The sequence below is a fragment of the Hyaena hyaena genome, unplaced genomic scaffold (assembly GCF_003009895.1).
Source record: "Hyaena hyaena isolate Hyena2069 unplaced genomic scaffold, ASM300989v1 scaffold_521, whole genome shotgun sequence".
Classification (NCBI taxonomy): Eukaryota; Metazoa; Chordata; class Mammalia; order Carnivora; family Hyaenidae; genus Hyaena; species Hyaena hyaena.
Genome location: NW_024081153.1, coordinates 1164102 through 1182813, shown reverse-complemented (window position 1 = coordinate 1182813; position 18712 = coordinate 1164102). Strand labels below are relative to the sequence as shown.

The 18712-nt window shown below is 37.0% G+C and overlaps 1 protein-coding gene across 6 annotated transcripts in view; it reads right to left on the bottom strand.

Moving 5' to 3' along the window:
* ATG4C (autophagy related 4C cysteine peptidase) overlaps positions 1–18712 on the bottom strand; it is a 94111-nt gene that overhangs the window by 56504 nt on the left and 18895 nt on the right. For all 6 annotated transcript variants that reach the window (XM_039255299.1, XM_039255295.1, XM_039255294.1 and 3 more), the window contains 2 exons: positions 12793–12931; positions 4551–4634 (listed from right to left, as the gene is read on the bottom strand). In XM_039255299.1, the coding sequence (XP_039111230.1) occupies positions 4551–4634; positions 12793–12868 (160 nt within the window). In that variant the 5' untranslated portion in view covers positions 12869–12931. The remainder of the gene's footprint in view (positions 1–4550; positions 4635–12792; positions 12932–18712) is intronic.

Below are 18712 nucleotides of genomic sequence, written 5' to 3'. Positions count from 1 at the left end.
TCAACTGTAGTCTTCTATTTCTCTTATTCTGATCTCTTATTATCATTTACTTTTTGTCTCTTGAGTTGAGGACGCCCAAGAGCCCACTACAAGGTTCTGTTCAAAGTATTTCATCCAAAAAAGTATACAATGCTATCCTTAAAAAGAAATTCTAAAACAGGGTGCCTGGCTGGCTTATTCAGTATAGCATGTGACTCTTGACCCTGGGGTCATGAGTTTAGCCCCACAGTGAATGTGGAGATTACTTTGAAAAGCTAAATTAAATTTTTAAAAATTCTAATAACTTTTTCTCCAATTTATTATATCATGAATAATAATACCATTTAGGATGCTTAACAGCCACATCACTAAGCCCTTATGAAACCATTATCATTAATACTTAGGAAGATTAAATAATTTGCCTAAAGAAACAACTAATTAGTAAAAAGAGCCAAAATTCAAAAGCGCTTATGTCTGACTCCAAAGCCCATACTTTCTTCTGCCTATAAACAAATGACATAACTCTTTAGCACAGCATTCAAGAAGCTCCTCCATAGTTTGATCTTTTCCAGAATTCTTTCCATATCTGTACTGGGTATCTCGCTGTTTGTTAAATATACTTTCTAAAATTTCATGCCATTCTATTGATCTAAAACACATCCCTTCTTTATCCATCACCTTCCTACTCATCCTTCAAGAATGCTATGAGGACTCAGGGGCGCCTGGGTGGCTCAGTCGGTTAAACGTCTGACTTCAGCACAGGTCATGATCGAACAGTTCATGAGTTTGAGCCCCACACTGGGCTCTGTGCTGACAGCCTGGAGCCCGGAGCCTGCTCCAGATTCCGTGTGTGTGTGTGTATGTGTCTCTCTCCACCCCTTGCCTGCTCAAACTCTGTCTCACTCTCAAAAATAAATAAACATTAAAAAAAAAAAATTTAAAGAATGCTGTGAGGCCTCAATGAGTTAAACATGTGAATTACTTAAAATACTACCTGGCACTATACTCAATAAATGTTAGCTGTTATTATTACAAGACATTTACAAGGCTTCAGAAAATTACTGACAAATTAGATGCCAAAATAGGTCAACTGAAAATAAAAGCCTTGATAGTGACATAGTTTCACACACATTCTCTCCTTCTCTCTCTCTCTCTCTCACACACACACACACACACTCATACACACAAAACCAAGAAAAGACAAATAGTAGGGAAAAAAAGCGCCAGGATTAAAGTGAGACATAGTCTTGGTTTAAATTACAGCTATGCCATTCTTAAAAATTTTTTTAATGTTTATTTATTTTTGAGAGAGACAGAGACAACCTAGTGCAAGCCGGAGAGGAGCAGAGAGAGAGGGAATGTGAACTAGGCTTCAAGCTCCAAGCTGTCAGCACAGAGCCTGATATGGGGCTCAAACTCATGAACCACATGATCATGACCTGAGCCGAAGTTGGACATTTAACTGACTGAGCCACCCAGGCGCCCCACAGCTATGCCATTTAATACCTGTGTGACATTGGACAAATTATTTAACTTCTCTAAGCTCCTGTTTTCATACTCATAAGGTACTTGAATCAACCTTGTAGGCTTCCTGTGAGAATTAAAGACAAAGAGCTTAGCACGATGCCTGATACAAGGAAGGCATTCATTAAGTGACATAAATTATTAAAAGAAAATACATAATTATTTAAAGGATGGGCATATGTGGAAACTCAAAAACATTAAATAAAGTCCGTAATTTCAGAAATTGGAACATCCTTAAGAATTGGAAAATCTAGGGGCGCCCGGGTGGCTTAGTCGGTTAAGCGTCCGACTTTTGCTCAAGTCACGATCTCGCGGTTCGTGGGTTCGAGCCCCGCGTCAGGCTCTGTGCTGACTGCCAGCTCAGAGCCTGGAGCCTGTTTCAGAGTCTGTCACTCCCTCTCTCTCTGACCCTGCCCTGTTCATGCTGTCTCTCTCTCTCTCCTAGAAATAAATAAATAAAACATTAAAAAAAAAAAAAAAAAAAAATAAAAAAAAAAAAAAAGAAAAACGTAAAAAAAATAGAATTGGAAAATCTAGGGGCATCTGGGTGACTCAGTCGGTTAAGCATCTGACTTCAGCTCAGATCATGATCTATAATTCATGGATTCGAGCCCCACATCAGGCTCTGTGCTGACAACTCAGAGCCTGGAGCCTGCTTCAGTTCTGTATCTCCCTCTCTCTCTGCTCCTCCCCCACTGGCATTCTGTGTGTGTCTCTATCAAAAATGAATAAGCATTAAAAAAAAAAAGAATTAGAAAATCTGGGGTGCCTGGGTGGCACAGTCCATTAAGCCTCTAATTCTTGACTTCAGCTCAGGTCATGATCTCACAGTTTGTGGGATGGAGTCCCATATCTGGCTTTGCACTGACAGAGTGGAGTCTGCTTGGGATTCTCTCTCTTTTCACGCTCTGCACAGTGCCACCGCCACCCGCCCCCCCCAATCATGCTCACACTCTCTCAAAATAAATAAACTTAAAAAAAAAAAAGAATCAGAAAATCTACCATTTTTAGGTTAAGTAAGGTGATACTTTAAATTACTAGCATATACTTTCTTTTCTCAATCTTTTTCAGTTAGCATACAATGCAGGATTGGTTCAGGAGTAGAATCCAGTGATGCATCATTTATATATAACACACATTGCTCATCCCAGCAAGTGCCCTCCTTAATGCCTATCACCCATTTGCCCATTCCCTCACCCACTTCTCCTCCAGTAACCCTCAGTTTGTTCTCTGTATTTAAGAGGCTCTTATGGTTTGCTTCCCTCTCTGTTTTTATCTTATTTTTCCTTCTCTTCCCTTATGTTCATCAGTTGTGTTTCTTAAATTCCATGTATGAGTGAATTCACATGGTATTTCTCTTTCTCTGACTGACTTATTTCACTTAGCATAATGCACTCTAGCTCCATCAATGTTGTTGCAAATGGCAAGATTTCATTCTCTGTGTATATATACCGTCTTCTTTATCCATTCTTCAGTTGATGGACGTTTGGGCTCTTTCCATACTTTGGCTATTGTTAATAGTGCTGCTATAAACATTGGGGTGCATGTGCCCCTTCGAGTCAGCATTTTTATATCCTTGGGTAAATACCTAGTAGTACAATTGCTGGGTCATAGGGTAGCTCTATTTTTAATTTTCTGAGGAACCTCCATGATGTTTTCTAGAGTGGCTGCACCAGTTTGCATTCCCACCAACAGTGCAAAAGTGTTTCCTCTTTCTATGCATCCTCAACATCTGTGGTTTCCTGAGTTGTTAATTTTAGCTATTCTTTCAAGTGTGAGGTGGTATATCACACTGTAGTTTTAATTTGTATTTCCCTGATGATGAGTGATAATTGAGCATCTTTTCATGTGTCTGTTAGCCATCTGGATGTCTTCTTTGGAAAAATGTCCATTCATATTAGCATATACTTTAAAGTTATCAGAGAACTTGATAAAGAATATTATGATCAATTCAAATAATATTTAATTAACACTCAAACTATAAATCCAAAACTGTGAAGGATATAACAAAAGGGGTCATAATTCTCATCCTCAAAGAGCTCACTAGAAAACCAAACGTGTTACATAAAATGCAGGCTCTTAAAAGAAATATGCCAAAACAGAGGCATAAAAAGTAGAATGATGGTTGAGGTACCTGAGTGGCTCAATTAGTTAAGGGTCTGACCCTTGATTTCAGCTCAGGTCATGATCTCACAATTCATGAGTTCAAGCCCCACATTAGGCTCTGTGCTGACAGTGCAGAACCTCCACAGGATCCTCTGTCTCTCTTCTCTCTCTGCCCTTCCCCACTTGCTGTCAAAAATAAATAAAACATTGAGAAAAAAAGTTGGGGCACTGGGTGGCTTAGTCGGTTAGGCCTCCGACTTCAGCTCAGGTCATGATCTCGTGGTTCATGGATCGGGTCAGGATCTCGTGAGCCCTGTATTGGGTTCTGTGCTGACAGCTCGGAGCCCAGAGCCTGGCTTGGAGTCTGTGTCTCCCTCCCTTTGCCCCTCCCCCACTTGCACGCATGCATGTGTGTGCTCGCTCTCTCAAAGAGAAATATTAAAATTTTTTTTTATTAAGACAGTACAGGGCACCTGGGTGGCTCAGTTGGTTAAGCATCCCACTCTTGATTTCAGCTCAGGTCATGATCTCACAGTTCATGGGATCCAGCTCCACGCTGACATCAGGCTCCATGCTGACAGCACAGAGCCTACTTGGGATTCTCTCTCCCTCTCCCTCTGCCCTTTCCTGTTCTTGTGCACGCTCATGCACACTTAATAATTTTTAAGTGTACAGTTCAGTGGTTTTAAATACATTCACAGTGTTGTGCTAATAAAATTACCAACATTTATCTCCAGAACTCTTCCTCTCTCTCTCTCAAAATATATAAATTTCTTAAAACTAAGAAGGTAAATTCTGTTATTATTTTACCACAATAAAAAAGTAGAAGTAAAAAACAAAAAAACTATGCTAAAAGTAAATTAATCTGAAAATAAAACAATGAAAACTTTTATACAATGAATGAATACAAATACTAAATGGGTTACAAATTTAGCACTTACCTTCATATTTAAAATGGTAACATTTTCCAAGCAACAATACAGGGGAATTTCTACTAAAATATGTCTTTGTTTTCAGCACCCAACCTAAACAAGAAAAGAGGAAAATTGTTTTACAATTAAAGGATTTCAGACTAAAAGTGTAGCAACATTTTCTTTTTATTTAATTTCAGATCATCATTTCTCAACTATGAACATGTATTTTTTACAAGAATAGCAAAATATGTGGACAGTGAACTGAAAATACAGGTCATTTATGGTACCTTCAAACACAGTTAAGTATTTTAAATACATTCCATCCATGTGAAGAGCATGAGAAAGAAAAGAACTTAATTTTATTTTATTCTCAAACAGGTCACAATGTTCTTTTTTACCCCCCCACAATGTTCTTATGGTATAAAACTTAAAAGGTACAAATTCTATAGACGCCTCAGTGGCTTAGTTGGTTGAGCATCCAACTCTTGACTTTGACTCAGGTCGTGATCTCAGGGTTGTAGGATCAAGCCTGCCTAGGATTCTCTTTCTCCCTCTGCCCCTCTCCCATGCACACACTCTATCTCTTTCTCTCTCTCAAGTAAAAATTAAAAATTACCAAATAAATAAATAAATAACAGTACAGGGGTGCTTAGGTGGCTTAGTCAGTTGAATGTCTGACTTCAGCTCAGGTCACGACCTTGCAGTTCGTGAGTTCGAGCCCTGCTTCTGGCTCACTGCTGTCAGCGCAGAGGCCACTTGGGATCCTCTTTACTCCTCTCTCTCTCTGCCCCTCCCCCACTTCTGTGCACGTGCTCTCTCTCACAAAAATAAATATTTTTTAAAAATAAATGTTACTGTAAAAAAGACAGTACAAATTCCACTAATTTCTCTGACATTAACCTCTTTTTCCCATATGTAACAAATGTTACCAATTTCCTGTATTACCTTCCATCTTAGATAATTAAAATATTTAAAGTAATTGAGTATTCCAATGAGGTAATTTAGGGAAAAGATAACACAATACACTACTGCTTGTGATAAATGTGGATCCCTGAAGTTTCCTAGGTAAATGTTATAACTCCATTTCACCTGCCTGAGGATATCTGAAAATAGTGAATAAAGCTTTCAGAGAGCCCCATCTCAGTTTTCTACCTCCAAATCCTCAATTCCCAGCTGTAGCTGAAAACTCCAATTCCTCCCGTTTTCTTCCTATGAAACTGTGTCTATCCTCTTGGTTTTTTATGATGCCGTTAATAGTTCTCAATTTCCTAAGAAAAATCACTTGCCCATTATATTCCTGAGTATTCCTAAGTATATGAAATTCCTGACTGCTAAGGGCAGACTTAAAAGCAGCTCGTAACATGCAAGAGCATATAAACAGAAAGAATCTGAAATTGGGAGTCAGTCAACAGACTTAGGTCTACTCTTAAGTAAACTAGCTGCCATTTATATTGAAAAGGTTTTAGAAAATGTAAAATAAGTGACTTTTTATGAAAGTGCTCCCCAAAGTACTATAATACAAATAAACATAAAAAAAAAAAAAAACAAATAGAAATAGGTGCTCATCATAAAGAAGATGAAAGTATTTGAATTTGCTGGAAAGAAAGAATGGCAAATAAATACATGAATCAGGTTTACATTAAGTTCTACTTGGGTTACTGCACTACTCTCCAAAATGGTTTCTGTGTCATCAGTTTTTCCTCACTCTAGCATAGGCCACATGTCACTGCCAAATTAATCTCCCTGTGGCTCAGCTTTGAACAGGTAACTCTTCTGCTCAAAAACCATCCTCAGTGACCCATTACTTAACAGACTTATTATGAGCTTCTCAGTGATACTACAGACATTCCAAAATATGATACAAATTACCTTTACAGTCATCTTTTCCACTACTTTTCACCTGTACTCAAAGTGGGCTTTGCTGTTCAGTTTATACTATCCCATGACAAAAATGTCCTCCCCAATATCAGCCTATCTACTTCTTATAGCTCCTGCATGGTTTTTTTGTTTTGTTTTTTTTTTTTTGAGAGAGAGCAAGCGTGAGCCAGGGAGGAGCAAAGGGAGGAAGAGAAGAGAATCTTAAGCAGGCTCCATACCCTCATGTATATACTTCTAAGCCATTTTTTTTCTCACCTGGCTCTGATGCTCTTCTCTGAACTCCAGGGGGGAAAATGGTATTGACTGATCCTATTGTATACTAGGAACTAGGCGAGGCACTTTACAAACATTATCTCTGAGAATTATTAGTACCGTGTACCAGAATGATTCTAATCCCCAAATAGTAATAACCCCTCCCCCTCCAAAGGCAGTACTTCTAAAGCAAATTTTAACAACTTCACAAAAACAACTTCAAATAAAAGGAAACAATCTTCAAGGAGGAACTTCTCTTTCTCCCTATGCTCTAGCCTCTGCCTACCCCCTCTTACCATTCACCAATACTTCCTCAAGAAAAGAGAAGTTGTGAATCTGATTTCTTAAGAGCCTGGGGCATTGCAAGGATCCACATTTTACTTGAGCACAGATTTACGGTGCTTTTAAAGCTCAACCATTACTCAAATGGTGCATACTCTCTCACTCTTACACTTCCTGTGCAAATCCTGGCAGGACCTAACCCCCATAACAGACTGACTTCTTTTAATTCTCCATGATGCTAGGTACATAAAAAGGCTCCAGACTTCTCATAAGGCCCAGTCATTTCCCTCTCTTTTTCCACAGGCATGTCAAAGCCGAATTAGACCAGTATGACAAAGGACTAGTCTATAGAATATTCTTTTTTTTTCTTTTGATTATTTGGTTTTAGTTGACCAATTTTCATTTTATCTTTATAAAAGTAGTGTAAGAGATATGCCACTGTCTCTGCCCTAGCTTGTTGATGCTGAACCAGGACGCTGTGGGAAACAGAGACGGAAAAATGAAGGATGTAAAATCTGTAGAGACTTCAGATAACAGAGCCTGGGGCACAGGAAGGAGCCATGAATAAGAAGTGTGATTATAAGTTCTTCTTATACATATTGAAAAATATATATGCATCAGAATTCTTCTGCATCAGAATTTTTCATACTCAAGAGTATATTCTGGGGCACCTGGGTGGCTCAGTCGGTTAAGCGTCCAACTTCAGCTCAGGTCATGTTCTCAGTTTGTGGGTTCAAGCCCCGCGTCGGGCTCTGTGCTGACAGCTAGCTCTGAGCCTGGAGCCTGCTTCAGATTCTGTGTCCCTCTCTCTCTGACCCTCCCCTGCTAACATGGTCTCTCTCTCTCAGAAATTTAAAAAAAAAAACATTAAAAATTAAAAAAAGAAAAGATCCAAACAAGCCAAAGAATGTAGAAATAGCAGATGATAATTATTTCCCGAAGGATCTGAAACATCCAGAAGAAGGATGGTTTACATATTACCACTTTTAAAAAGGAAGTCAGGTTCACACACATCATAAAGTGATGCAATAAAAGGAGGTAGGGGAGAAAAAAGCAAAAAGTAAGCAGTTTTTCCAGAAAGTAAGGTCCAGAGTCTTTTAAATCTTAAGTGCTATGCCACTTCTAGTTTCATATTCATCATTTCTTAATATTGACATTGACAAAAATAATCCCAAATTATGTTCACTGTATTCAGAGAAGAGCAAGAGAGAAGAGCAAGACTGGGGAGCAAGGGAGGCTGGGTTTAAATACCAGTTTCATGACTTATTACCTGGATATGTGACCACAAATATGTTAATCTCAGTTTTCTAAATAAAAAAAATCTCAGAGGGGCGCCTGGGTGGCTTAGTCAGTTAAGCGTCCGACTTTCGCTTAGGTCATGATCTCATGGTTCGTGGGTTCGAGCCCCGCGTCGGGCTATGTGCTGACTGCCAGCTCAGAGCCTGGAGCCTGTTTCAGTCTGTGACTCCCTCTTTCTCTGACCCTCCCCTGCTCACGCTGTCTCTCTGTCTCTCTCCTAGAAATAAATAAAAATATTTAAAAAAAAAAAATCTCAGAAATATTTTTATCTCAGAAAGATATGAGATTTAAATAAGGTACAAAAATTATCTACTCCTGGGTGGCTCAGTGCGTTAGGCCTCCAACTTCAGCTCAGGTCATGATCTTGCTGTTCATGGGTTCAAGCCCTGCATTGGGCTCTGTGCTGAAGGCTGAGCCTGGAGGCTGCTTCAGACTTTGTGTTTCCCTCTCTCTCTGCCCCTCCCCCACTCATGGTCTATCTGGCTCTCTCTCTCAAAAATAAATAAACATTAAAAAAATTTTTTTTAAATGCTAGTAAGTGCTCAATAATGTTAGTCCTTCCTACACGACCCATACCAGACAAACTTTAAGCAAGGAGAATACAGAAAACATTTTAGAGTGATTTTCAACCAATAAAAATCAAGTAAAAATACTAGTCCCTAACTTGAAGCTATCTAGAACACTTAGTCACCTTAAACCATCTGTTCTTCAGAGATTAGAAATTACCATAATTTTACGATGGCCACTTAAATATCTAGATGAGAAAAACAACACATATGTAAATAATAGTTTAAGTAACAATTCCTAGGATACTGCTAAAATAGGTTATTCTAGGGGCACCTGAGTGGCTTGGTCCTTTCAAGCTTCAGACTTCGGCTTAGGTCATAAGTTCATGATTGATGAATTCAAGCCCCACATCAGGCTCTACACCGACAGCATGCAGAGCCTGCTTTGGATTCTCTGTCTCCCTCTCCCTCTGCCCCTCCCTTGCTCGCTCTCTCTCTCTCAAAAGTATTTAAAAATAAAAGTGATTTGTATTTAAAAAACAATAAAATAAAAACAGGTTATCTAGTGCCTGTATGAAAATTTTCACCTTACAAATGAAATCTTCATTACATAACCTATTCACCAAATTAAATGTCTTAAAAAGAACCTAAGCCTCTATTTCAGGTGACATGATACATACAGAAAATCCAAGCGATCCACAAAAAACTATTAGAGCTAATAAAGTAGAACATCACACTTACAAGACACAGGATCAAATTACAAAAAGCACCTGTATTTCTATATACTAGCAACAATCAAACTTGAAGAAAGAAAACAATTCACTTTAAAATAGCATCAAAAAGAATAAAATAATTAAGAATAACTTAACCAAAAAAAGTACAAGCTTTATTAAGTAGAAAACCACAAAACATGATTGAAAAAAATTATAAACTTAAATGTAAGGAAACATATCCCATGTCCATGGATTGGAAGATTTAATATGACAATACTCTGTTAAGATGGCAATACTCTCCAAGTGATCTACAAATTCACTGAAATCTCTATCAAAATCCCAACTGAATTTCTTGCACAAAGAATTGATAAGATTATCAAAAATTCATCCAGAAGAGCCAAAATAATCTTGGAAAAGAAGAACAGAGTTGAAGGAATCACACTTTCCAATTTTGTAATTTTACAAAAAGCTAAAGTAATCAAGAGAGTGTGGTACTGGCACATGGATGGATGTATACATAAATGGAATTGAATTGGAAGTCCAGAAATAAACCTGAACATCTATGGTCAACTGATTTAGACAAGGGTATCAAGACCATTCAATGGAGAAAGAATAGTCTTTTCAAAAAATGGTGCTGGGACAACTACATACAAAAATGAAGTTGGACTTCTACCTCACATCACATGCAAAAATTAACTCAAAATGGATCAAAGACCTAAATATAAGAGCTAAAATAATAAAATTCTTGGGATTCCTGGGTGGCTCAGTCAGTTAAGCGTCTGACTCTTGACTGTGGTTTCAGGTCATGATCCCAGGGTCATAAGATCCGAGGATCCCTCATCAGGCTCCACACTTAGTGCGGAGCTTAAGATTCTCTCTTTCTCCACTTAAATGCTGAGAACAAACTGAGGGTTGAAGGGGGTGGGGGAGAGGGGAAGGTGGGTGATGGGCATGGAGGAGGGCACTTGTTGGGATGAGCACTGGGTGTTATACGGAAACCAACTTGACAATAAACTATTTAAGAAAAAAAAAAGATTCTCTCTCTTCCTCTGCCCCTCTCCCCAACTCACGCTAGCTTCCCCGCACTTTTTCTAAAATAAAAAAAGGTTTCTTTAATTAAAAAAATAAAACTCTTAAAAAACAGAGATATAAATCTTCATGATCTTGATTTGTGCAACAGCTTCTTAAATAGGATATTAAAAGCACAAACAACCAAAGAAAAAATAAATAAACTGGATTTCATCAAAATTTGAAAGTTTTGTGCTTGAGTGGACACTATCAGAAAGTGAAAAGACAACCCCAAAATGGGAGAAAGTATTTGTAAATCATATATTTGCTAAGAGATTTCTATCTAGAATATATAAAGAACTCTTACAACTCATAATAAAAAGACAAATAACCAAGTTAAAAAATACACAAAGGATATGAATAGATATTTCTCCAAAGAATATATACAAAAAGTCAGTAAGTATATAGAAAGTTGGTTAATATCATTATTCATCAAGGAAATGCAAATCAAGCTCATTGAGATACTTCATACCCACTGGAATAGCTCCAATAAAAATGATGGACAACAAAAAGTGCTGGTGAGGATGTGGAGAAATTCAAACCCTCAAAGATTGCTGATAGGAATGTAAAATGGTGTAGCTACTTTAGAAAATAGCTTGGTAGTTTTTCAAAAAGTTAAAATTAGAGTTAATGTATTATCCAGCCATTCTACTCTTAGGTGTATACACAAGAGAACTGAACACATATGTTCACACAAAAACTTGTACACAGTGTTCATAGCAGCACTATTCATATTAGCCAAAAATTCAAAAACAACCCAAATGTCGATAAACTAATAAATGGGTAAAGAAAATGTGGTATGGCCATACAATGAAATATTACTCAGTCATATAAAGGAATGAAGTATTGATACATATATGCTACAATATGGATGAATTTTGAAAACATTACGCTAAGTGAAAGGAGTCAGACACAAAAGACCACAAGTTGCATAATTCCATTTATATGAAATGTCCAGAACAGTCAAATCCATAGAGACAGTAGCTAGACTGGTGGTGGCCAGGGCTGGAGAAGAGGTGGGGAGGAATAGGGAGTAGGTGCTAATAGGTACAGGGTTGCATTTTGGGGTGATAAAAATGTTCTGGAAGTAGCTAGTGATGATGGTTGTACAATCTTGTAAATATGCTGAAAACCACTGAATCATAAAAAGGATGATTTTTTTAGTATATTATATATCAAATTTTAAAAAGTCAATGCTCATAGTTTTCAAATACAATGTCTTATTATCAAGTTGTAACTATCTAACATGGCCTCTAGCTGGCCATGCTTTCCAAATGGCCAAAAGTCCATTGTGTTTTACCTGAATTTGCATTATAAAGGGATTTTTCTAAATGTTATCATTCCTATTTTTTTTTTAATATTTTTATTTATTTCTAGGAAAGAGAGAGACAGCGTGAGCAGGGGAGGGTCAGAGAGAGAGGGAGACACAGACTCCGAAACAGGCTCCAGGCTCTGAGCTGGCAGTCAGCACAGAGCCCGACGCAGGGCTCGAACTCACGAACCGTGAGATCATGACCTGAGCCGAAGTTGGGACGCTCAACTGACTCAGCCACCCAGGTGCCCCCCAGGGATACCGTTATTAACAAAATATACCTGCGAGGGATGCTGACTTCCTTCCCAGTGACAAATATAACCTGGGGCACCTGGGTGGCTTAGTCGGTTAAGCGTCCGACTTTCGCTTGGGTCATGATCTCGCGGTTTGTGGGTTATCATTCCTATTTTATGGATATAAACTTCTTTCCGTTGAAACTGGTTCTGCTGAGTATTTCTCCATCTTTGAAAACTTCTTCATCTCCAATTTGTTCCTAGTCCAAGGTGGGCTTTAAAACCACCGTATGATCCTTAATGGATTTGTTCGCAAACCAAGAATAACTAGGTTAAACATCAGGGTCTAAAAGAAATTCATAGGTATTGGTGTGTGAAAATTATCTGCTTGGTGTGTTCAAAGGTCTGTTTTGCTTGCTTCTTGGTTTATACATACGGTTGCCTGAAACTGAGTCTGAAAAACTGAGGTATTATCATCACCTAAATAAATTCTTTTTGCTTCTGAATGTTTAAAGAAAAAAGGACCACACGGTATGCCTAAGTTTCTAGGCAATGTTTATGATGATTTTTGGCTCTTTCTTCAGAATATATTCTTATTTAGATTCCTTGCATAAATATTTCATTCAAAGAAAACCTCAAGCAATTGTCAGTGAATTTATAGGGCAGATGATATACATCTTCAAATATTTCTTTGGATTTATATAATTTTTAAATCATGATACTTACTATATTTCATGTTGTTCCAAGCAGATATAAATTTAGTTTTTAGCTTGTCAACTTCATCTGTTCCTGTGGCCTCCATATTCAAATTCTAAAGGAAAAGCCATCACTTGATTGCATTCTTCTGTAAAGTTTAATCTTTTGACTAAAAAGGAAAAATAATTAAAGAAAAATCAGTAATGAATATATATTATATGGTACAATACCTGCTAGTTACTTAAGTGATTAAATACAACTTGAACTACAAATAAGCAAACCGATTTCTCATTTTACATAACAGAATACAATATTCTCTTATAAATATTTTAATTACAAAAACATTCAATACCAAATATACAATAAAAATTATCATACAAAACTAAACAATAATTTCCACCAGGTGCTCACAATTAAGAATAAATTAGCTTAGTAAAACAACTCAGCTTTAGTAATTGTGAAGCTTTTCAACTTGTTTTATTTGTTATTATAGGAAGGTGGTTTTAAATCTTATAAGAAATGACAACCAGGGCTCCTGGGTGGCTCAGTCGGTTAAGCGTCTGACTTCGGCTCAGGTAATGATCTGAGGGATTGTGAGTTCAAGCCCCACAATGGGCTCTGTGCTGGCAGCCCAGAGCCTGGAACCTGCTTCAGATTCTGTGTCTCCCCCTCTCTCTGCCCCTCCCATGCTCATGCTCTATCTCTGTGTCTCTCAATAATAAATAAAAATGTTAAAATTTTTTTAATTAAAAAAAAAGAAATGACAACTATCTTCAGAATGGAGGCTTTGACTTAAACTGATTAAGTCATTACTTTCATATAAAACCTAATTGGTTTTTTTTGTTTTTTAAGACATTTCCTACATTTCCTTCCTATCTCAATACTGCAGCATTTAAAAAAAATAGCTGAAATTCATAACAGAAAATGTTTTCTTACTTTCAAATAAGAATAAATGTAGCTTGTAAGTACTTGTCTTATAACTGACTTGAGGGAAAGGTGAGATGTGTGATACAATCTCAGAGGAACAAATTATACTTTAAAATGCTTGTGTTTATTTACAATAACTTACAGAAGTTTACTTTTCAAGAAAACAGTGCCACACAGGAAAGTGCCCTTAATGGGTTATAAATATTTCCTCAAAAGTACTGATACATTTATTTCTCTAACAATAGATGACCCATTTTACAATATGTACTAAAAGCTACTAATTATAGAGTCAAGAGAAAGCATGTTCCATTGGAAAAATTTAAAAGCCAATATGACTAGAGCATGGATAGTCCAGAAAAGGCACTTGAGATGTAACAGCCAAAGGTTTGATATGGGCTAGAACATACAGAGCCTTGTAGACCATGCTACGAATGTTGTTCTTCACCCTAAGAACAACTGATTTCAAACAGGAATATCAAAATCTGATTTCTGTGGATTTGTTTGACTCTAAGAGCAGCACAAAGAATGACTAAAAAGGACCAGAGTACATGATTAGAGTTTCCTAGGATTGTACAGGACTAGGAAAGAGATGATAATAACCTGGAACAGTGAAGAGGGAGAGAAACAGTCATATAAGGAAATGTGTCAAAACTTCAATGTCTTGGTGATTAGATGACTATGAAAGGCAATAAAAACAGATATGCCAAAGATATACCCATGTTCCTGGCTTGTGAAACTAAATAAATAGTGACAATGATTGAAATACGGAACATCAGAAAGGATCTGGTTAGAGGATGAAGATCACAAATTTGATTTATATGTAGTTTGAGATGCTTCTGAGAGATACATGATTCTCTATCAAACATTTAGTTAATTATTCAATAAATTATTGCTAGGCACTGTTCAAGGTAATGTAGATACAGCTTAGGACAAAAGTAGGGACATACTTCCTCTCATGGAGCTTACATTCTAGATATATTCTAGAGAGGCCAACTAGGGAGCTGGATATATATAGATCAGGAGCTTAAAGAGTAAGAGCTATTAAGAATTGCTGATGTACCAAAGAAAATTAGAGCTACAAACACATTCCTCAAGGAACTTTGCCATGTTAATGTTTACACTCTCAGCCTTGAGAATGATATTCAAGGCCCGTCGAGAATTTACATCTGCCCTCTTTCTTAGCTTATGCTCTTGCCACTCCTTCCCATGCACCATATACTGGAGCCATTTTTAATATTAATATGAAAGCTTCCTAATTGGACATGCTATCTGATACTTTATGCCTTTTATGTGCTATTTCCTTCACCTGGAAGGTCTTCCTGCTCACTCTCACTTTTTGACTACCTTATTATCTTGAGTCCCTAAGACTCAGCTTAAGTTTCACCTCCTCTTATAAGACCTGTAAGATTTCTGCCCACCTCCATACCTCAAATTAAGACAGATGTCCTTGTTCTTAGCTCCTACAGGATCCTATATCTTCCTCTATCACAGGACTCATCATACTGCATTGTAATTACTTCTTACCTCTTCCACTAGATGGTCAACTTTCTGAGTGTCCTTAAGTTCTGCCTGGCATTTGGTTGGTTTTCAAAATGTTTATTAAACGAATAGTGAACTGATAAATTAATAAATATAGGAATATCACTAGTAGCACTCTACAAGTTATAAACCTCAGTCAATTGGACATATTTTTCACTGACAACTAGAATATAGAAAAGGAAAGAAAATTTTTCCTCCAGAAAATTGCATAATTTAACAGAATTTGGAAAAGCAAGAAGAAAGGCTTATAAAATGTGCATCCACATGATGGAATTCACATCCATTAAAAATGTCTTCAGAAAGTTTGTGAAAATGGCAAAACATTGCAGAACTTAAACCTTTATGCATCATATGATACTGGCTGGGGAAGGGACAGGGGAAGAGTTAGAAAGAAGTACATCAAAAATTGACAAGTTTCTCTGGATGTAAAATTGTACGCGGTTGGTTATTTGTTTATTTATTTATTTAGAGTGGGGGAGGTGCAGAGAGAGAGAGAGGGAAAGAAAGAGAAGGCTCCAAACCGTGAGACCATGACCTGAGAGCCAAAATCAAATTATTTATTTATTTAGAGTGAGGCAGGGGTAGACAGAGATGGAGAGAGAGAGAGAAGTCTCCAAACCATGAAACCATGACCTGAGCCGAGTCCCACTTAGGGTGAACTTGTGCCCTGCTTCAGGTAAAAACATGAGCCCCTATTCAGGTGAGCCATGCTTCTCTTCCTTTAAAAAAAAATTTTTTTTAATGTTTATTTTTGAAGGAGAGAAAGAGATGGAGCGTGAGTGGGCATGGGGCAGAGAGAGAGGGAGAGACAGAATCTGAAGCAGGCAGCTTCTGAGCTGTCAGCACAGAGCCTGATGAGGGGCTCAAACTCACAAGCTCTGAGATCATGACCTGAGCCAAAGTCGGATGCCGACTGAGCCACTCAGGCACCCCTATCTTTCTCCCTCTCTCTTCCTCTCTCTGCCCCTTGTGGGATTCTTTCTCTCTCTGCCTCTCATTCACTTGCACCCACTCTCTCTCTCTCAAAAAAAAAAAAAAAGACACAACCGACTGAGCCATTCAAGTGCTCCTGTGTGTGGTTATTTTTATACCACTATGGTCCACCTTTTCAAATCTTATACAAACAACATATGTAACTTTTAGACTTTAAAATTTTTATTGTTAAAAAGCCACCAACCATGAATCTTCTAAATTCAAATGTTGAAAATAAGAGAATGTACATGCATATATTTTCTTTTTAAGTCAGAAAGAAAGTAGGCCATAGGCAAGACTTTGTTTCAAACAGTTCACAACTCTGGTTACCAGGGATACCTTAGATAGTCCTAGGCAAGAATGTAAAATTAATGCCTTAAAGTGGGTGGGGGGAACATGAAGACAAAGTGAGACATTTTGTATGAGGAGTCTGTATCTTAGATGATGACTCCTAAATAAATAACAGATTCAGAAATTAATGAGAAAATTTTCTAACCTCAAGGAACTTAAAGTAGAATAAATTAAGTTGTTCTTTTATTATTATTTTTCCTCAAAATTTCTGCTATAAACTATTCATTCACTCAGAATAACTATATTCCCAAACATGAAACATTTGAAACATTTTTGGAACATATCCTTGACTATCCTATAAGAATACTTTTATTGTCACCATAGAAAGGGTAGATGAGAATAATAAAATTATTATCATAAGGTCAAACTAGCTAAGATGTTGCTGGTCTAATAATTTGGTATACAGACGAACCTTTGAACAATGTACAATGCAGGGGTTGGGGGCATTATATACTATTAATTATAGTATACAGTCATATTATAGTATACAGTCATATTATAGTATACAGTCATATTACTATATACTATAGTATATTCTATATACTATATTCTTACAGTAAAGCTAGAAAAAGAGTTAGTAAAAATCATAAGATAAAATAAATTTATAGTACTGTATTTACAAAAAAAAAATAAATGTATAAGTGGGCCCATGCCATTCAAACCTGTGTTGTTCAAGAGTTAATTGTAGTTATTACTTTTATATAAATAAAATTGAGTTCCAGTCTTCTATAAAGACAGAAACCCACTTTATTTCCATAACAAAAATTTAAACGGATGTTTCTAAGAATACTAACTTGAGAGCAGAGAGGATTTTGGAAGGTGATCCTTTGAACCATGTTAGAAAGCAGTATAAATCAAATGCTATAAGAAAGGAATAACCAGATCTGAATCCAAAGGCAAGGACAACAAAAACAAAAACAACAGGGACTACATCAAACTAAAATGCTTTTGTACAGTGAAGGAAACCATCAACAAAATGGTAAGACAGCCTACTGAATGGGGGCACCTGGGTGACTCAATCGGTTAAGCATCCGACTTCAGCTCAGGTCATGATCTCATGGTTTGCAGGTTTAAGGCCTACGTTGGGCTCTGTGCTGACAACTCAGAGCCTGCTTCGGGTTCTGTGTCTCACTTTCTCTCTGACCCTCCCCTGCTCATGTTCATTCCTCTTCCTCTTAAAAATAAATAGACATGAAAAAAAATTGTTTTTAAAAAGGCAACCTACTAAATGGGAGAAAATATTGCAACTCCTATATCCAATAAAGGGTATATATCCAAAATATATTAAAAAAACTCATACAACTTAATAACAAAATATCAAACAATTCAATTAAAAATGTGTAAAGGATCAGAATGTACATTTTCCCAAAGTAGACACACAGATGGCTAACAGGCACATGAACATCACTCATCATCAGAAAAATGCAAATCAAAACCATAGTGACTATCACCTCATACCTGTCAAAATGGCTATTTTCAAAAAGATAAGAAATAATAAGTATTGGTGAGGATGTGGAGAAAAGGGACCTGTGTACATTGTTGATACAGCCACTTTGGAAAACAGTATGTGGGTTCACCAAAACATTAAAAAAAGAAATAGCATATGATTCAACAATTCCTTTCCAAGTATCCAAGGAAAACTAAAATACTAACTCAAGATATGTACACCCTATGCTCGCTGCAGGATTATTTAGAATAGCCAAGATACAAAAGCAACATAAGTGTCCATCAATGGATGAATGGATAAAGAAGTGTATCTCTCTCTCTCTCTCACACACACACACATACACACACACACGAATACTATTCAGCCATAAAAAAGGAAAATCTTACCATTTGCAACAACATTGATGGACCTTGTGGGTATTTTGGTAAGTGACATAAGTTAGAGAAAGACACAGTATGACTGCACTATATGTGGAATCTAAACAAACAAACTAACTCACAGAAAAAACAGGTAGTTGCCAAAGAGTAGGAGGTATGGGGATAAGCAAAATGAGTGAAGGAATTAAGAGTTATAAACTTACAGTTATAAAATAAAAATGCAGTGGGGATATAATGTACAGCAGTGATGGCTACAGTCAATAACAGGATACTGTATAGCAGAAAGTTGCTAAGAGTAAATCTTAAAAGTTCTCATCATAAGAAAGACAAATTTGTA